The sequence below is a fragment of the Triturus cristatus genome, chromosome 3_1, assembly GCF_964204655.1.
Source record: "Triturus cristatus chromosome 3_1, aTriCri1.1, whole genome shotgun sequence".
NCBI lineage: Eukaryota > Metazoa > Chordata > Amphibia > Caudata > Salamandridae > Triturus > Triturus cristatus.
In genome coordinates, this window is record NC_140583.1 from 390,335,696 (window position 1) to 390,357,112 (window position 21,417).

The 21,417-nt window shown below is 47.9% G+C and overlaps 1 protein-coding gene across 3 annotated transcripts in view; it reads left to right on the top strand.

Annotated features, from left to right (window-relative positions):
* Positions 1-18,030, top strand: part of ATOSA (atos homolog A) — a 408,075-nt gene extending 390,045 nt beyond the window's left edge. For all 3 annotated transcript variants that reach the window (XM_085644168.1, XM_085644169.1, XM_085644167.1), the window contains one exon: positions 17,422-18,030. In XM_085644168.1, the coding sequence (XP_085500294.1) occupies positions 17,422-17,575 (154 nt within the window). In that variant the 3' untranslated portion in view covers positions 17,576-18,030. The remainder of the gene's footprint in view (positions 1-17,421) is intronic.
* The last annotated feature ends 3,387 nt before the right edge of the window (positions 18,031-21,417 follow it).

Consider the following 21,417-nt stretch of genomic DNA (forward strand, 5'->3'; position numbering starts at 1 on the left):
CTGCCTGCAGTGCTTTTGCAAACCGGAGCTTCTCCATTGAAAACAGGGCACCCGACCTCGAATCTGCACTCGGCCGCCCTAGTGCCTCTGAGGGTGCATCTTTTGTGCTACTTTGTTTTCCCATTTGCCCTGACCTAAACCCTAGGAGCTTTGCTCCCTCAACCCTGTGGCCTGCTTACCAGCAGCCTCCAACCAGAGGCCCCCTATCCCTCATTGGATAACATTGGTCCTCAACAGTCTGCACCCGACCTCCCTAGTGCCGCTGAGGGTGCAACAAGAGTGCATCACTGACCCTGGGGGACCCCTGAGTTTATCCCCAGAACGTTAACTCCCACAGTCGATAACTTACCTGTGAACCTATAACCTGTTTTTCCTCCATAGGATAACATTGACAATTTTCTTCCAGTGTGGAGTTTTGAAATCTAAAAATATTCTTTAAAAATCACACGAATAACAAATGTATTTACTCACCTGGTTGCAGGAAATGTCCCAGTACTGAATCTAGGTATCCAGCACTGAATTAGAAAAGTAACTTAAAAAGTAACTTACCTATAATTTACTGAAAAAGCCTATTCATTTCAATGTACTGTATTTGCTAAGTATTGCAACCTGCTGCATCCCCTGTTAATCAAACAAAGTACAACTTCTATTGCGTTTTCAAACTTTTCTACATTCAGCAACTTATTACTGTAAAGTATTTAATGCTTACCTGTGCCAGGCTTGCTTGGTTCTAAAAATAAAACAGTATAATTTTTTATACAAAAACAAATGGTCTAGAGTTCAGTCCTTGAGTGAGTAAATTCAATTGCTGACAGAGTGTGTACATCAAATGCGTGACACTGTCCTATGATACCGCCTTACTGCTCGACCACTCTACCACAAAGAACTTTAACCTCTGCATACCTCTGGGGTCACCTGGACTCTATACAGACGATACCTCATTTTGGTGTAGTATATATTGTGCCAGTTTTCTACACCCTTGTCCAACTGAAAGAAATTTATGAGGCCATGCACTTCGTATTAGAGTGGCCTGACCTCTCTGAAGCACCATCCAGCCCCACTATCTTTTGGTCTTCTGCTGACAATTCACCTTTGGTGTCAGTCAGGCCCCAGAAATCCATCGACCGATCCAGAGCAGCACCTCTCAAGTGACTTCAACCTTCCCCGCACCTGCTCAGTGCCGATGACCCCAGCACCATTGACACCCAGTGGTGGCACCGCCCCCATCATCCTTCCAAACTCCGATACGGAGCCGGATGGGTGTCGTCCAATGTTGTGTCCGGCGCCGACCGGGGGCAGACTCCCCATATCGGATTCAGTGCCTTATTACTATGACAAACCTGGATTGGGTGATGAGTGGGAGGGCTGTGCGATCTGTTATGGCTATCAAACAGAAGATTTTGAGGACAGCTAGTTTGAGGATCTGGCAGCTGGCATTGGCCTGGACACTTTCCCAGACACTCACCTGGTCTCTCCTATTACCATGGCTACGGGGGAGGGGGCCTTATTTGCTGTGCTGGCGCGGAGGGCAGCTGAGGTATTGGGCCTAATGCTGCTCTGGGTGGCAGTTAAGACAAACATATTGATGGGAGTTGCTTCAGCTGGGAGTTGCCTCCACAGAACCATTACTCCCATTTAATGAAGCCCTTACGGAGGTCCTTCTTGAGGCCCTTCTTGAGGCCTGGTCCAAGCCCTGCACAGGGGTGCCTGTGCTTAGGACGATTGACCGCTGCCATCGCCTTGCCCCAGGGGACCACAGTTTACTCGCATAGCCCTCTACCCTGTAGAACTTGGTGGTCCAAGCCTCCATGTCCAAAATTAACCGAGGCGCATTCTCTTCCACACCACCAGATAAGGACACCACAAGGGTGGATACCTTCCGGAAGAGCATTTTCTCTTGCGTCCCGCTGGCATTGCGGTCCGTGAAAACCACATGCCCTTGGCCCGATACTCCCATACAATCTGGGACACGATTGCGCAGGAGCCGCCCATGGTCTCGGAGATGGCCCGAGCCATACACTCTCAGGCAATTACTGATTGGAGAGATGCAGCCACGTTCACCATAAGATGTGAGCTGGACACGACTGACTCGCTGGGCAGAACGATTTCTTCTTTGGTGGCCCTTAGCCACTACGCCTGGCTGAAACCACTGTTTTTTTCGAGGGTGTCCAAGCTTCGTTCATGGACATGCCCTTTGATGGCCCCCGTCTGTTTGTTGAGAAGGCGGTCTCAGCTCTGGAGTGCTTCAAGGACAGTAGGGCTATAACCAGTTTCTTGGGCCTTTCTATGGCCCCCTCTCCAACCCCAGTCCACCTTCTGCCCTTTTGGTGGCCATGGAAGGGGTTTCCAACCACGTCTCTATACTCCCATCTGCCACGGGCAGCAAGTGTTGTGATCCTTTCATGGCTGCCTGTCCCACAGACCACATGGGACAGGCAGCCAGAAGTTGGACCAGTACACCACCCCCGACAGCTGCAACCTTCCAAACCCCTTTAGTTTTGCCCTGCGACCATCATGGTATATCCTGCCGTTCACTGGATGCCCATTACCTACACCCCTGGAGGTCAATAACATCCGACCTTTGGGTTTTGCAGCTAGTCCAAAGGGGCTACTCCCTCTCCTTTGTGACTACACCCCCATGCCACCCACTTACGACAAGCTGATGGAGGATTACCTTTCCTTACTCCATCAGGAAGTGTTAGCGCTCATGGTCAAGAGAGCTATAGACAGGATGCCCATATTAGAAGTAGGTCATGGTTGCTATTTCCACTACTTAATGATGCAAAAGAAGGACGGAGGCCTTCGTCTTATCCTAGACCTGCGCCTTATCAACTTCTTCATGAAAAAAGAGATTCAGGAAGCCAACGATCGCTCAAGTCTTGCTGCCCTAGACCCAGGAGACTGGATGATGGCGATGGACTCGCAGGATGCCTATTTCCACATCCTCGTCCTGCCAGCCCAAAGAAGTTACTTGCAGTTCACAATGAGCCAAGAGCACTTTCGGTTTTCTGTGCCCCCCTTTGGTCATATTAGTACCCCTTGGGTGTTCATGAAAGTGATTCCAGTGGTTGTAGCTCATCTGCAGAGGTCAGGGGTTCCAGTCTTTCCCTACTACAGCGTTTGGCTTTTAAAGGTGGGCGCACCCCAGACAGGCACCTTCCACTTCTAAACTACAGTAGATCTTCTGCGCTAGCTGAGGTTCACTATCAGTGTGTCAAAGTCACACCTGCCTCCCTCTCAGACGCTCCCTTTCATCAGTGCTGTTCTGGACACAGTGCAGTTTCCTGATCGGTGAGTCCGGGATATTCAGGCTATGATACCGATGTTTCAGATCGATCCTGGATTTTGGTGTGAATGACCCCGAGTTGTTTGGCCTCATGGCCAAACAATATGGGGACTCTGCCCCCGGTCGGCGCCGGACACAACATTGGACGACACCCATCCGGCTCCGTATCGGAGTTTGGAAGGATGATGGGGGCGGTGCCACCACTGGGTGTCAATGGTGCTGGGGTCATCGGCACTGAGCAGGTGCGGGGAAGGTTGAAGTCACTTGAGAGGTGCTGCTCTGGATCGGTCGATGGATTTCTGGGGCCTGACTGACACCAAAGGTGAATTGTCAGCAGAAGACCAAAAGATAGTGGGGCTGGATGGTGCTTCAGAGAGGTCAGGCCACTCTAATACGAAGTGCATGGCCTCATAAATTTCTTTCAGTTGGACAAGGGTGTAGAAAACTGGCACAATATATACTACACCAAAATGAGGTATCGTCTGTATAGAGTCCAGGTGACCCCAGAGGTATGCAGAGGTTAAAGTTCTTTGTGGTAGAGTGGTCGAGCAGTAAGGCGGTATCATAGGACAGTGTCACGCATTTGATGTACACACTCTGTCAGCAATTGAATTTACTCACTCAAGGACTGAACTCTAGACCATTTGTTTTTGTATAAAAAATTATACTGTTTTATTTTTAGAACCAAGCAAGCCTGGCACAGGTAAGCATTAAATACTTTACAGTAATAAGTTGCTGAATGTAGAAAAGTTTGAAAACGCAATAGAAGTTGTACTTTGTTTGATTAACAGGGGATGCAGCAGGTTGCAATACTTAGCAAATACAGTACATTGAAATGAATAGGCTTTTTCAGTAAATTATAGGTAAGTTACTTTTTAAGTTACTTTTCTAATTCAGTGCTGGATACCTAGATTCAGTACTGGGACATTTCCTGCAACCAGGTGAGTAAATACATTTGTTATTCGTGTGATTTTTAAAGAATATTTTTAGATTTCAAAACTCCACACTGGAAGAAAATTGTCAATGTTATCCTATGGAGGAAAAACAGGTTATAGGTTCACAGGTAAGTTATCGACTGTGGGAGTTAACGTTCTGGGGATAAACTCAGGGGTCCCCCAGGGTCAGTGATGCACTCTTGTTGCACCCTCAGCGGCACTAGGGAGGTCGGGTGCAGACTGTTGTCTTATTGGATCTCCATGCTCCAGTCTTATTGGATCTCCATGCTCCCGACCTTCTTTTTTTAACCGAGACATGGTTTTGCGATGACTCCCTCCCTGCCCTACTATCCACCCTACCGGCCACCTACTATGCCCTCAGGGCGGACCGCCCTTCTGGTAGGGCCGGGGGCGGCGTGGCGGTCATCGCACGCACCAATCTCCTCTTCCAAACGTTACCTTTACCTGACATAGCAACCTCCGAATTTCTGGTGATCCGCACAGTCTCCACCTCTCCCCCCCTGACTTGCTTCCTCACCTACCGTCCCCCTCAGTCCCCCTCACAGTTTCTCCCCGACTTTTTGGAGGTCTTGGCCACCATCACAGTCAACAACTCCTCCATTCTGCTCCTTGGCGATTTTAATTTCTGGCCCTCCGACTCCGCTGAGTGCCCTTCCTCCAAGGAATTCTCCGAAACCCTTCACTCCCTCAACTTCATTTCCCATGTCCATTCCCCCACTCACATCAAAGGTCATACACTCGATCAGATGTGGTCCCTGAACTGCTCGGTGGATTCACTCTCTATTACCCCTTGCCCCTGGTCTGATCACCACTTGATCTCTTTCCTTCTTCCCATCCTCCCTCCAGCCAAGCCCCCCCGGCCTAAAAACACCTGGGTCCGATCATGGGGTCGTGTCAACCTGGAGAATCTCTCTTCCTTTCTTACTTCATCCCTCCCCCCCCTTCAGGGTCTTCCTACACTTTCCCAGGTCGATGCCATAGATCAGTGGCTCTCCCACGGACGCGACGCTTTTGCCCCGCTCAAGCGCATTACCTCCAAACGCGACAAGGACGCTAATCGGTGGTTCACCGAAGAGCTTAAGACCACCAAATTAACAGTACGCCGCGCGGAGCGGGCATGGAGAAGAAATTACTGCCCCACTCTAAAACTGGATTACACTAACATCCTAAGCCAGTATAAAAAAGACATCTTGGAGGCAAAAACATCCTACTTCTCCTCCAAAATTTTAGCCGCGGAAAACCAGTCCAAGGAGATATTCACCATCATCCACAACCTAGCGTTCTCGGACAGATCCACTCTTAAGCCAGCCCCGTCCGAAGAACTCTGTCTTTCTCTCAACAACTATTTCATTCACAAAATCATCACTATCAAGGCTAATATCCCGCCACCCTCCCCCTCTTTTGTCGACCCTCAATGTCCCCCCCCTAAAGGTGTGCTCACCTCACTTCCCCCTATCACTCGAGAGAGCCTGATCACCTTGGTTCCCCTGGTCAAATCCGGCTCTCCTTTAGACCCCTGTCCCGCTCACATTCTCCGCCATATCTTTGTTTCCTGCCCTGACCCTCCCCTTCACCTTCTTAACAGCTCTCTTGCCCAAGGCATCGTTCCTAAACCCTTGAAATCGGCGGTAATTGTGCCCATCCTAAAAAAACCCGGGGCAGACCCCTCTGTCCCCGCCAATTTCCGTCCTATCTCCCTCCTACCATTCCTGGCCAAGTTGCTCGAGCGCCACGTCACCTGTGCTCTGAGCTCTTTTGTGGAGAATCATGGTGCTCTTGCCCCCCGTCAAGCCGGTTTCCGCCCTGCACACTCTACGGAGTCCGTTGTCCTGTCGGTCTTGGACACCCTTAGGGAGGGCATGGACACTAATCAGCACCAGGCCCTTGTACTCCTCGATCTCTCAGCCGCCTTCGATACGGTGGATCACACCATCCTTCTCTCCCGTGTCGGAGCGGCGGGGATCGGGGGGACTGCCCTGGTCTGGCTGTCCTCCTTCCTGAGTGACCGCACCCAGGCTGTTCGCCTGGGTGACTTCACGGCGGACGTCCGGAAAGTTCAGTGCGGGGTTCCCCAGGGTTCCTCTCTTTCTCCCCTCTTGTTTAACCTGTATATTGCCCCCTTAATCTTCTCGCTTCAACAGATGGAGGTCGGCGTATTCAATTATGCGGACGACCTCCAGCTTGTCTTCAATCTATCCTCTCCTTCCTCTGTTCTAAACTTTCAATCTGTTATGCTTCACATCAGGGACTGGATGAACCACAATCACCTTAAACTCAACCCAGACAAAACCGAGTTGGTGTTGACGGGTGGTTCATCCAGCCCCTGGTCCCCTCTCTTCTGGCCCCCTTCTCTTGGCCCCCCTCCTACCCCCGCTTCCTCAGTCAAGACACTTGGTATAAAACTCAATTCTCAACTCACTCTGCACTCCCAGGTGAGCTCTGTGGTGTCCTCTTCTTTTCTTTCACTGCGCACTATACGCAGGGTGTCCCGTTTCTTCACTGTCTCTGCTCTAAAACTCATCATCTTGGCCATGGTGGTTTCCCGCCTGGATTATGGCAACGCCCTGTATGCCGGTATCCCCGCCTACAGCTTGCATCGCCTACAACAGGTCCAAAACCAGGCGGCCCGCCTGGTTTTCAAACTCCCTAAATTTCACCACTCTACCCCGCTCCTAAAATCACTTCACTGGCTCCCTGTGCGAGCCAGAATTCAGTTCAAGCTTGCCTCCATCACCTTCCGGGCCCGACACGGACTCGCACCTGCGTTTATCTCCTCCGAGATTGTTTCCTATGTCCCCACCAGGGTACTTCGTTCATCCTCCCAGTCCCTCCTCACCATCCCACGCTTCCGGAGAAAGAAGTGGGGAGGCTCCAAATTCGCTACCCTCGCCCCCACCCTCTGGAACTCCCTTCCCCTTGAACTCCGTACCATTTCTCTCTACCCACAATTCCGCAACCAACTTAAAACCTACCTGTTCACAAAATATTTCGATTAATAAACTTGCCTGTCCCCCCAGCTTTTTAATTTAGGATCCGGTTAGTATCAGCGCCAAGAAACCGCAGGTATACGTGCGCTTTATAAGAAATTTTAAATTCAAATTCAAATTCAAATGGCCTTCAGCATCCTGCTTATAATACATGCCTGCTGGTATATGTGGGCTCTGCAGTGGGATTTGAATTTCGAGTCAGAGTAGCATCAGGATAATCTCACTGACACAGTCCAGATCTTGGAGGCAACTGCAAAAGATATGCATTGGTGGCTACCGAACTGCGATTGGGTCGGTGGCTGAACCTTCTCCATTCCTCAACCATGGCTGACTGTATCGATAAATGTGTCGCTCCTCGGTGGGGGGCGGTTATCAGCAGACTCTGGTCTGTTGCAATCCTGACTCCTCATCAATCTATTGGAACTTCAGGCAATCCGATTGGCATTAAAAACCTTTCTTCCTTCAATCGGGCAAGGCTAGTACTAGTGTACACGGACAACACCACATCCATGTGGTACTGCAACAGACAAGGCATGGTGGGGTTATAGCCCCTTTATCAAGAGGCTTTGTGTGTCTGGACATGAGTGGAACACCAGGACGTTCCCTTGTGGTTCAACACCTGATGGGCTCTCTGAACGCCAGAGTGGACAAACTCATGCGTCGGTGCCCAGCGGATCATGAATGGCGTCTCCTACCGGAGGTGACGCAAGGTCTGTTTCAAGAGTGCGGAGGAAATTGATTAGATCTGTTTGCCTCTGCAGAGAGTGCTCAGTGTCAGCAGTTTTGCATGCTGGAGTTTCCCAAGCTACTCTCTTGCTCTGAGATGCTTTTCTTTTTGAGTGGAGCTTTGTCTGCTGTACGCCTTTCCACCAATACCTCTTCTGCCCAGAGTTCTCAATAAGATCAAGAATGACCGGACCCAAGTCATTCTTTTGATCCTGGATTGGGCATGGAGAGTCTGGTATCCATAGCTGTTGAGCATGAGCATTGGTTCTCCGATGAGGCTGCCTCTTTGGGAAGATCTTCCATCGCAGCAACAGGGTAGAGTCCTGCACCAGAATCTAAAAATGCTTCGCCTTCATGCGTGGAGGTTGAGCAGTGACAGTTGACAGCTTTTTACCTTCTGCCTGAGGTCTGCAATGTTATCCTGATAGCAAAGCGTCTCCCCACCAAGACACTATAAACCTGCTATTCGAGTAAGATTATGTAATGGTGTGAAGATAAGCATGTTAACTCTATCCACACCTTTTTCTCAGCTTGTCTTATTTATTCTTTCTTTGGCCCAGCAGGGCTTTGCTCTGGGCATGTTAAAGAGTTTCATTTCTGCCTTTTTGCGATTGCCAGATCAGCCATCACTTTTCAAATTCTCTTAGGTACATCGGTATCTAAAGGTCTCCAGCACATGTTCCCACCAGCGTTTTATATTATGCCCCAGTGGGTTCTAAATCTAGTTCTTACTTTTCTTATGTGCGCTCCTTTTGAGCTGCTCCACAACTGCTCACTCAGACTTCTTACCATCAAAACGGCATTCCTATTGGCGATAAAATTGCCCGGAGAGTCAGTGAGAAACAAAGGCTCTCTCTGCGCATCCTCCATACCTCAATTTCTTTCCTGACAAACTAGATCTTTGAACTAAGGCATCTTTCTTATTGAATGTGATTACCCCTTTCCATGTAGGCCAATTCATCACTTAAAAGCCTAAAAACCCCCAAAAAAAGCATTGTCTTTCTACCTTGATCGCACTTGTGAGTACCGGGTGAATGATCAACTCTTTGTTGGGTATGTCGGAGCCAAGAAAGGGAAGGCAGTGCAGAAGCAGACCATCTCCTGATGGATAGTTCTCTGCATCAAAATCTGCTACGCACTGGCCAAACAGCAATTCCCTCCAAGGATTTGGGTGCTCATTCTGCCAAAGCTGCAAACACTGCGTTAGCTTGCGGAGTCCCTGTCCTGAATATATGTCATGCAGTAATGTGAGCTTCTTTACACACGTTTACTAAGCGCTACTTCCTAGGCAGTCAAGACTTCTTAGTGTAATCCATATTGCAGCCCTGCTTCCGGGGAGGTATTGCTTGGATATCTGTTCTAAGGTAAGTAATCTGCAGCTTGAAGTCTCTATCAGATGAATAAGTTAGTTGCCATCAGTAATGCCCTATCTGGTTGAGACTTTAGCTACAATTTCCTCACCAATGAACCCATCCTCCTTGCTCTGCAACTGGATTATAGAGATAGGTCACACATGTGGTCAGTGTTCCTTGTGACTCTACGCTTCTGGCGTGGAAAGTTGTGAAAGAAACTGATGTCAGCATGCTGGGGTGCCACCTTTATAGGCACTGCGCACTTCTTTTCTGGCGCGGATGATGCCATGCGGAGCTGAATGATGCCACCTACCGGCACGCAGCGATACTGCTCACCAAAGGTTTTTGGATCCAGTCTGACGCCTGGAAATATTCTAAGGTAAGGAATCTACAGCTAGATAATCTCTACCAGATAAGAAATTACAAAAGGTACGTAACTTGTTCATCAGAACCAAAGAAAAGTTGAGGTTAGGGAAAACACTGGAAGCTAAAAGGGAGAGAGATGAAAGGCTTTGAGAATCCATGGCCTCTCCATATTCACGTAATTGCCTTGTGTACCTTTAAAAGGGATCAAAAAGTAATTGCAAGCAATTATATAGCCATCATCGCTTACCTTTTATTGCCTTATGTCAGTCGCTTCACCGTCTTCATGCTTTCCAAGAATAAATGCACTGGCTCTCTCTGGGTGAGCATATCATTTTTTTTTAAAACTTCTTTTTATTAAAGAAACGTCAGTGTTAATACACAGCATTACTTTATTCTCTGGTTGGTAGTACATATATGTCATCATATTTTACCCTTCTGTGGTATATTGTCATTTAACAAACAGTTCTAAGAGGACCCCCACCCGATCTATCCCTAGTCTCCCACCTCCTCCGTTCTAAGTACTCTAACTTCCCTCATGCATTCCTATATACATCCCACTGGTTACACACTTTCCCATTTCTTGGTGCAGCCTCTACTCTCACAGATTGTTTTCTCAGCTGCGCAGCACCAATCCATGTACATTTTGTGCCACAGACGGTGGTTGAGTGGCTCCCCAGGCCCGGCGATATTCCTCTTGGCCACCACCGCAGCCACTAGCAGCCAATTTTTTTTATATTTAGGCCACCTCTGCTCCCCAGGTACGCACAGTACATGCCACCTGGCCTCCATAGGCACTGTTTGTCCAATAACCTCCGACATTACCCGCGTCACCTTCCTCCAGAACCGCTGTATAATCGTGCAGTCCCAAATTATATGGAAGAAGGTTCCCCTCTGTTTACAGCCCCTTTGACAGTCCGCCATAAAGGTGCGACCCAGCTTAAACATGAGTGTGCTTGTGGAGTAAGACCCATGTAAAATACTCAACTGAACTAGCCGGAATCTTGCCCTCATCGCTACCTCTCTGGGGCTTTGCACAGCTTCCATCCAGTCATCTTCTAGCAAGCCTACGTCAGACTCCCATGCCTCCCTTAGCTTTGTGAAGAGATCCGGGGAATTGTTCAAATCTTCCTTTATGTGCAGAACAGTGCCTTTGGGTCTAGTTCTAGTCTGTCTTCCAATGGGCTATATTCAGGGAAGTGCTCCCCCTCTTTTATATGCCTGTGCAGTGCGTGTCCCAATTGTAGATATCTATACAGTTCTGTATCTGCTAGTTGATACTCTTTTTGCAGTTCGGAGAACGGAGTAGGGCCTGTCCCCACCATACATCTCCCAGACGTGTTATATCTATCAGTTTACATTTACCGATGCCCTGTAGTTTGCCTACGTCTCGTAGCATATCACTATCCCAAAGAGCGGTCTGTTTCCGTCAGTCTGTTAGCCCATCCTAGAAATCTGTTGGTCCTCGCCCACACATTTATCACGGTCTTAGTATGTGGTGGCATATTTTTATTCACTTCTTGTGCATACATTGCACCCAAGTATCCTCTGGCCCCCATCGCCCAATGATCCACACAGTACGCTGTGTCATTCCTGTCCGTAAATACCCAGTCATTGATTACCATTAGGTGTGATGCCCAGTAGTATATCTGGAGGTCTGGAATGGCCAAACCACCCTCATACACTCCTCTCTGTAACTTGGCCAATGCGACCCTTGCACCCCCTCCGTCCCACAATAGTGTCCTCAGCTCCCTGTCCACGTCTCAGGTAATGAACATGGGGTGTTCTGCAGAATGTACAACATTCTTGGCAACATCATTTTAAAGAGAACCGTTCTCCACATAAGGGATATAGGCAGGGTCCTCCAGTGGCCTACATCCCTCATTAATCGTTCTAGCTGTGACTGTAGATTCCCCGCCAGAAATTCTGCGTCTGTTTTGGTTATCTAGATGCCGAAATATCTAAAGCTATCTCTAACCTGTAGTTTGGTTTCCGCTCCGAGTACCGGTGGTGGCCCGTTTGATAACATGCACAAGAGATTTATCCCAGTTAATCTGGTATCCTGAATACCCCCAGAATAATTTTAAAATCTTTAGTAGTCGGTTTACTGTGAATCGTGGTCTTGTGGCATACAGAATGAGCATATCATTTTTAACCTTCCCAGTCCCCCTGAAATGGGCAGGCAGGATGCCAACATGTAATGCTTAGGCTTAGCGCACTTAATTTTGCCCTTCCTGGAGCTTTTTCTTTCATGAACGGCAGCCCGAAGATGATGTAAAAGAGTACATTGCCCTGGCTCCCCAGATCAAATTTCAAAGCACCTATCATGTCTTGTGGGGCAAACTGCCAAAGCTAATGATGGTACTGGCACTTGTAGCATTCAATGTACCCAGAGCTTTTGGTGGCAGCTTTTATACTTTTCTGACAAAACCTGTGATTCCTCACCTTTTGAATATTTCTCTGTTATCAGACTGGATCCGAAAGGTTTAAAACACAGTACTCCTGCGTACCAGTAGGTGGTGGTGTTCCACTTGAGAAGAGATGAGCAGAACCGCATATAAGCACCACCCATGCATGCTGATGTCAGTTCCTTTACTTCCATGCTTCTCCTTGGACTTTTGACTGTTACTTTGTAAATTATCCAGTGTACAAGGGAAAATGTCACTGCCTAATACGACACGGTTTAGATTGTTCAGGACTGTTGCAAACAAATGTCTGTAACAGAACCTCACAAAGTCTGTTTATGGTGCATCTGGTCAGAGCTTGACTCCAGTGCCTGCAATAACTATGCCCAGATAAAGTTGAAGACCTTACAGGACCATTACAGCACCATCTGGCCAAACTTTGACGCTAGACACAAAAAGATTCCACGCCGCAACAAGTCGAAAGAAAGATCCTGTCCCCACGAAAGATCATCCGTGCAGTCTAAGTCTTTGGGTAATTCCAAGAAAAACGAAAAAGGAAGTAGAAGCTTGAATACGCTCCTTCCCACCACTCTCAAACTCTAGAGAGGGTGTCAATATGTCTCCCAGTCTCATTCCCGATTTCCACCTGAGCCGATTCAGTTTGGCCCTGGCGCACCCTGAGTTTCCAAGTCAGTTGGTGGCTTTGCATCGAGTAGAGGCCTTCAGAAAGATGATGATGTGCATTCAGCACTTTACCAGCTCCTGGCAGTTGCACTTCCACCTGTGTCTGACCTCTGGGCGCCTTTTGCCTTTTCAGCCCTCTTCGTAGGTTCTTGTGCAGACATTGTTTCTCACAATATCCCCTGCACCAGTACCTTTTGCACCTATTCCGGCTACACTGAAGGAGGATGTACAATCCATCGTGCTATCTGACTCTGAGCAGAATCCACCAAGGCCCCAATCAAGATAGTGCCCAGCTCCCACTGGCACACAGCCACTAGGCAATCACTTTGATTCCGATTCTTTGCCCTTACTATATGGTAGGACCCAAAATGTACACAAAATTTTCAGGTCTAACTTTGACACTGATAATTTTGTTGAAGGGGGCAACCATATTCCCCCTTATGATGAAGAGAACTGGTATGAAGAACTTCAAGATGTAAGAGAAAATGCCTCTTTCGCCGTGGTCATACGAGGAGCAGCAGAAGTTCAAGACTTACAGCCTCCCACCAGGGAAGTGAAGAATAATGTGTTGACTGTAGTACCTCAACCTGGTTAGGCTCCCACACAGTCAATGTGACCTTTTAATGAGGCCCTTACGGATACTTATTTGGGCACTTGCAGACCTGAACATGGTTTATGACTGTTACTAGTGAGGTCGCTCGTTGCCATTCTGTATGATGTGACCCACTCTTTCTTATTCAATACCTGACAACAGAGAGCTTGGTGGTACAAGCACCCACTAGCAAAATCAATCCCAGTGCTTTTCCTACAGCTCTGCCTGTGTAAATAAACAAATGAATGGAGACTTTTGGGAAACTATTTCCTACTCTACAAGCCCGGCCCTGAGGTCTTTGAATGCCAGTTGTTTTCTAAACCACTACTCTGGTGCCCTTTCGAATATTGTAAAGGGGCAAAAAAACGATGGATTTAGGCCCAGATCTCTGTACTGGGGTGAATGTATGACATTGTTCTGCATTCTGTCCATCAATAGTTCTTTTTGATTCCGAATATTGTGGCACAAGTTTTACTAGCTTTTTCAAACAATATTCAGGTGCCCCTTGCACAGACCAATCAAGAGGGTTGCGATGCTGCACAGCTTTTCATTGATTCTGGATTGGACACGGCCGACTGCTTAGTTCAAGCAATGGGTAATAGTGTGGCCCTTCGGTGCCATGCCTGGATGAGGTCTAAGGGGTTTCAGGCATCCTTAATGAACAGGCCGTTTTATGGTATGTTATGTTGCCACAACTTGTAAAGCACGACAGCTGCCCCAGCAAAGAGGCGTCCCGGCGCTGACAGTAGAGCAACAGACCAGTTCAAAGGAAGCAGAGAGAGCAGGCTTATAGTGCAGGAAAGAGGTGTGTTTTAATTGCCTTCCTAAATTCCAGGTAGTTGTTAAGGCCGCGGGTGGGAGCGGGCAGTGAGTTCCAGAGGATAGCCGCCCTGCTACGGAAAGAGCCACCCCCAGCACGAGCCCTCCTTACCCGGGGGACTACCGCCAGGTGTTGCCCCAGGGAACGAAGTTGGCGTGGGGGTACGTATGGCACAAGCAGGTTGGCCAGTATACCAGGTGTGGCATGTTTCAGGGCATTAAAGGCTATACCGAGAGCCTTGAACTCAACCAGTTGAGTCTGCGAATGGCGTCTGTCGTAGAGCATGCTCTGCGCAGACCGAGAAGGGTTCTTGCAGCTGTGTTTTGTGCCCTCTGTAGCCTGAGAATTTCTGCCTTATTAGACCCCAAATACAACAAGCAGGCATAGTCCAATCTTGACATTATTGAGGCCTGAATAATGACCTGCCGTGTAGGCGCATCAAAAAAGCCCAGTAGGGGTCTGAGCCCACGCAATAGCCCAAAGCAGGTCCCTGCCCCCTTTTTTGTTTGTACTTGGAAGCTGAGGGACGAGTCCACCCATACCCCCAGATTCTTAACTACCTGCTTGGGAGGAGGGGCGCTACCAAGGCTATTGGGCCACCAGAGTTCGCTCCACTGACCATGGTCCTTCCCCACAAGCAGCACCTCCGATTTGCTGGCATTCAGCTGGAGGCAGTTGGTGGTTATCCACTCGGTGACTGCTGCCAGGTCGCTCTGGAAATTAAGGGCGTCCTGCTTAGTCGTTCGAGAGCTCCACCACCAACTGTGTGTCGTTGGCGTAGGAGACCATGGTCAGCCCTCTGCCCTTAGCTACCGCTGCCAGGTGTTGGACGTAAAGATTGAATAGCAGAGGGCTCAGGGAGGAGCCCTGCGGAACCCCTTGTTTGATGGAATGAATACCCGAGATAAAAGGAGGTGCTGACACACTCAAACGACCTCTCAGTAAGGAACGAAGTGAGCCACTCCAAGGCTGAGCCTACAATTCCAGGCTCAAACCAGGCATCGTAACAGAATGGCGTGGGATACCGTGTCGAACGCGGCACTAAAACCCAATAGGAGCTGAGCGAGGATTCCTGTGGCATCCCGCACGGTAATGAGAAAGTTTTGGAACTGAACTTGTCCAGTGTCAGTGCTTTCCCTATTGTTTAAGAATGATTTGAGTAGCCCCAAGGCTGTACCCCTAATACCCATTGACTTAAGGCGATGGAAAAGTGTTGTGTGATCCACGGTATCAAAGGCCGCAGATAGGTCCAGCAGAATCAGAGCAGCACTTCCTCCTTCATCAAGGCTAGTTTTAAGTTCGTCTGTGGCTTTGATCAGCGCTGTCTCGGTGCTATGATCTGATCAACAGCTAAATTGAGTTGGGTCTAACAAATTATGTTCCTTCACAAATTGGGTAAGTTGAGCCTTCATAATTTTTTCAATTACTTTAGCTGGGAAAGCTATTCTGCAAAAACGGCCCTGTAACAAAAAGGGCCTCTTGGAGCCCAAAACCGGGCCCCAAGCGTGCGGTGCACACGGGGATTGCCCAGTGCCCGCTACGGCCAGTCCGGCCCTGTTTCTGCCCACAATCAAAGGGAGGCTAGTACTTGCGGACAAAGCCACCACCATGTGGTAAAGCAGCAATCCGGATGAGTGGGGTCTTGGAACTGTATCAGCAGGCTCTGCGTCTGTGAAAGTGGCTGGACCAACAAGGAATTTTTCTGGTGTTAAATCACTTGGCTGGCTCTTTAAATTCCTGGCAGGGTCTTTAAACTTCAGAGCGGATGAACTCAACTGCAGGTTTTTAGTGGATTACCAATGCCAGTTGCACACACAGATGGCACAGGGTGTCTTCCAGCAATGGGCAAAATCCTGGCTAGATCTTATCGCCACTGCAGAGAACGTGCTTTGTGAGCACTGTTTTGCATTCGAGTTTTCAAAGCACCTCTCTCTCAGCTACACCTTCCCTCTAGAGTAGAACTTGGGACTCCTGTATGCCTTCCCACCACTGCCTCTCATGCCCCAAGTTCTAAAGATGATTAGGAATGATAGGGCCCAAGTCCTCATAGTGGCACCGGATTGGAACAGAAGAGTGTGGTATCTGGAACTCCTGGGCAGTTGACCTCCTTCAACTTTCCCTCGGAGGTAATTGATGTCATCCTGAAAGTGAGGCATCTTTCCACCAAATCAGTGTACGCCAGTCATTGGGGCAAATTATGTTGATTATATCTTCCACCAACAAACTCGCCCATTGAAAGCAAAGTTGTCTGAAGTTTGGTTGTTTTTTTCCCTTTGCCTAGCAAGGACTTGGTTTGGCCACTGTTAAGGGTTACCTATAAGCTCTTTCAGCATACGTGCAGTTGCTGTATCAGCATTCGGCACCTAAATCGCCTTGTACTGAGCTCTCAACTTTTTGATGTGAACCCCTTTGACCCGCTGCACTGTTACCACACGATGTCACCTACTGGCGGTCAAGAGTACATTTGCGCATCAATTTGGCACTTGGTTAATATTCACATGGTGAGGAATCTGCAGCTAGATAGAGTATCCTCCAGAAAGATCATTAGAGTAGGTAAGTGGCATATTCATTTTTCTGGAAAAATAGAAGTTTATGTGATGATATGCAGTGTTTATTCTGTCTGAAGGTTTAGTTTCTCATCATTTACAAGGTTCAACCAGCACATGTTCATAATCTGAGATGCATGTTAAATTCACAATGGCACAGATTCAGCCCCAAGCTCAAAATGTTGAGTATCTATGATTTAGGTAAATATAACTCACAAACCGAACTGTAAAGCTGAAAGACTCTAGGAGGATGTAAACGCTTCATAAAAATAAGTGACTGTTTTTATATCTCATGGGTTCACTCAGTTTAGCATATGCTGTGTGATATTTCCAGTGGCAATTAGCTATTCAGATTGGGTATGCATATCTGGGCTCACTGCTATGTGCAAATCATACTCCATTTAAGTCACTTTACAAAGAAATCACTGATTTTCTTTTCTTTTTCTTTTAATTCTAGACAGAGTCGTGCATTTTACTCAAAATCATGTTTGTACCTGAAGAAATGCTTTCTTATGTCTGTGCTGTTTGTATTATCATTTTAAATTGTTTGGTAATCTTTTCAAAGTAAGAACTAAACTTAACGTTTACAAACATCTATTGTACAAATCTCAACAGCATGCTTCATCTGTGGTAGATTGTGTTGGCGATCTCAAAGCTAAATTCATTTGAAAGTTTAACGTTTTACATCTATTTTTTATTTTTAGGTTCCAGAGTTCAAAATCTGGGAAAATCTACCTCCACAGAGATGTGAGGCTCCTTTTTTCTCGAAAGTCCATGGAAGTTGACAGCGGTGCTGCATATAAACTGAAATCTTACACAGAATCCCCAAAAAACCCTCAGTTTTCTCCAAGATGTTAACGAGAAGCAAAGATACTGTTAGGTCTTCAAATGATAGAATAAAATGTGGTCAGAGAAACTTAAATATCTCACGATCATGGACCAATTACTGAAAGTTTTCTTGAATGCAGTTTGTGTATTCCTCGTAGACTGGAAATTAATACTTATGTCCTAATCTTTTTTGTACTATGTAAAACCACTTTATTGGGTGTGCTGCAATAGCAACATTTCCTGTTAGCTTAGTGTTTACACGTTTTATTTTATTTTTTGGTTATTTAATATTTAATGTTTCAGTTATTACACAGTTATGTTTGTCTATAGTGTTCTAATTTAGCACAAAGTCTATGTAAAATCATACAATGTATTTTTGACATTAATAATATTGAAATCTGAAATATATACAGAGATCTTTAATCCTGTGTGATGTTTTATGTGATATGCAATTAATTTATTAAAACCAATGTTGAATTTACAAATTTGGATGACTTTCATACTCTGCAAGAATTTTTATTATTGTTTTTCTTGATTACACCATCCCACAATGTCCAAAGTGGAAAAACATAATTTATGCTACGTTCTTGACAAGTTACTTAAGATTTCTGCTTTTTCTGTATCTAGTGCCCCAATGCAAAAAGTTGTTTCAGTTTAGCTTGCAAAAAATATTTATTTCATTTTTGTCATGGTCCTTGCCTCTTCTTATCTTTTGTCTATTTCTGAAGCCTAGTGGTGATGCCAAAATCTGATTAATTTGGAGTTTAGAAGTTAGAACTTTGTGGTCTGTACCATTTACGTATGTGTAAGTCATATGAATCATGCCGCATCGCTGCATGCATGTGTGCCCTTTTCAGTTCCATTTTTTGTCTATCGTGCATCGGACACTCGTGGTATTGTGGGTTCTTATGGTCTTTTTCTTGCTTATTCCCTCCATCCTTCTGCAAAACCTTTTTCTTTCAGCTTTAAGCCTCATGTTCTGTACCTTTGCACATTTACAGAAGCTGACCTGTATAACTTCTATTTCTGGTCTGTGGCAAATACACCCTGTTCATTCCTGCAGTCTGTGCTACCTTTAGTGCTAGGTGCCTCTAGAACAGTGATACTCAAAGTACGGCCCGGGGACCGCTTGCGCCCCTCTTGACCTTTACATGCGGGCCCCCTGGTGAACAGCAGCACTAGCTGCTGTTTAGTTTCTGAACACTAATATTCATTAAAAAAAATGTTTAAACAGGCAAGCATGTATTAACCTGCAAATAAATGCTTGCCCGTTTATTTAACTTGTTTTAGTCCCTGACCCACCTAGACCCCCTAACTCCACCCTGCTGGCATCAGTGCAGCCCTCGGTCGTACCACAGACCGTACTTTGTGGCCCCTGGGCAAATGTTTGCAAGTACCCATGGTCCAGAAAAAGGAACGAGAAAAGAGGGCAAAGTAATAACCCCTTGTGATCTTGGGTAATAGTATAAACTAATGTAAATGGCCTACGACGGCCCCTTGTAGGCCATTTACCTTGGGTCCTTCTAGAATCAATTGAAGTCAATGGCCAACAAGGGGGTCATTCTTAAAGCAGGGTATATTTAGTCCAGATATATAGAGTCCCACGTTGTATTTTGGTCAGGCATCAGCTCAAGTAAAGAGTGGAGGAATTCGCACCAGTCACCGGCTGTGAATCAAACATGCCAGCTATCCTTCCTCAAAATTGTCGTTACCCGTGATTGATTTTGTTTATCCAGCTCAATTGATTTGTATATTTGCTTTGATACAGTTAAACACTTGTTTGCGTTTAATTATTAAGGTTTGATTCGTAGCCTCCTAGATCATAGACGTCTTAATATCTGGACTTAGTATACTTTGTTTTATGAATAATCCCCTTATTTATTTATAATCTTATAAAGCGCAACAGCTTCCGACATAGGGTATCTGAAAGAAACACGTTAGTTAGATTCCTTACCTTAGAATATCCCCAGGCGTCCGGCTGGATCCGGAAAGATTTTTTGTCAGCAATACCCTTGCGCGTCGCTAGGTGTCGTCTGCGGCTCCGTGTCCGTCGGCGTCGTGATCGCCGGGATGACGTCGTCTGAGTACTTAGAGGACGCCCTCGCGCGCTGACGTCAGTTCTTCTTTTTTCCGTGCCAGTATGCGCGGATCCGGGAAGAGCATACCCTTAAGTCACTTTTTGACTAAACATTTTGGACTTTTTTGGTTCATCTTTCGAGTCGACCTCGACTCCTGGTGCCGGTAGGGATGCCCGGTTTCAAGCCGTGCGGCGCCTGTAACCGACTGATGTCGATTACGGATCACCACCGTCGGTGTCTCTACTGCCTTGGGGCCAACCGTGATGCCGAGTCCTTGACCTCGAAGGCTAGGCGGGAGCGGTCCCGCAAGCTCCTCGAGATCTGGCAGTCGGCTCTGCGCTGCTCGAGGTCCCGGTCGAGGAGGAGATCGAGGGACCGGTCGCGGAGCCATCACCGCTCGTCTGGTTCAAAGTCCTCACATTCAGGTAAGTCGAGGCACAGTAAGAAGAAGTCGAAGAGGCGACATCGCTCTTCTGACTCCCCTCGCCAGTCGCTCAACTCAGCTGAGGGTTCGGGTGGCACCACCTGCGCGGCTCTGTTGGAGCCGCAGGAGTCGCATCCAGCCCCATACCCTCCGGTCCCTGGGCCTAATGCGACTCCGGGCGAGATTCGGGACTTCTTCGTGGCCATCAGCAGTCTCGCTCCGCCGTCAAGGCCTGCCGGCGTGCCTTCGGGTCCCGCAGGTCTGACTGGGAGTGTCGCGATCACCCGACACTGGCCCAAAAAACTACAGCACCCAGAAAACCCTGGGGCGTGCAGGACGAACTTGCGTCCATCCAGGAAGTAGAAAAGGCCGCCTCCCCCGCTACGAGGCGCTTGACAATTGTTTCCCTTGTGTGAGCCCAGACGAGGAAGCTCTTCCCACAGAAGCCGACCTTGCTTCTTACTCCTGTTCGACGGAGCACTTCCCCGGACCGTCGTTCGTTCTCACCTTGATTCTTCCCCGAGTCCGGAACTCAGGAGGAGCCGACGGGACATTTGCCGGACTTCTCATCTCTGACCGGAACTCCCCGACGAACACCGCGCGGAGACGCTCCCGTTGTGACGTAACAACGGTCGAGCGTTACGGAGAAGCCGTGAGGCTTCAGGACGCACCGCCGTGAGAGGCGTGTGGGTGATTTTCGAACCAGTACCGATTCTCCCCTGAACATTGCACGCTCTCGCTGTGAAGGAACAGCGTGGAGCGATGAGGGGGATCCGCACTCACTGCAAAACGCAGTCGCGTTCCCACGAGGCGAGAGGCAAGATGCTGGATTGTAGGGGGCCATAGTAACCCTCCCTTGTCCTCTCACCTCTCCTGCATTGGTACACCACAAGGCAGCACCCGTCCTGAGGGGCTGTCGACTCTTCACAGCGTGCGGAGATTGAAGAACGCACAAGCCCAGCCAGAACCAAAGATCTCGACTTCTAGCATTGGGAGAGGTAGAAGTCGCCATTACCGCATGATTTCAGGCTGGAACAACTGTGAGTACCGGGTCAGAGGGCTAGGGCTTGCGGATGGTCGGCTTAGGGCCTCCCCTTTAACGCCTGTCTATTTTCTCGTCCCTAGGGCCCTACCTGGGAACCCCTTTTTGAGCCTGTCGTGACCAGCCCCAGACGACTACTTCTACCGCTTATGTTTCCTTTCTTTCCCCTTGGTTTCCCCCGCCTGGTCCCGTGCATTGCGTAGGCCTTCTGGTCGCAGTGGGTGTGAGCTGGAGAGGGAAGGAAGGGATAGGCAACGTTCTCCTCGTTCCTGCTGGCCGGCTCAGGTTAGTGGATTGTGTATATCCTACCGCTGACTCTCTGACCATA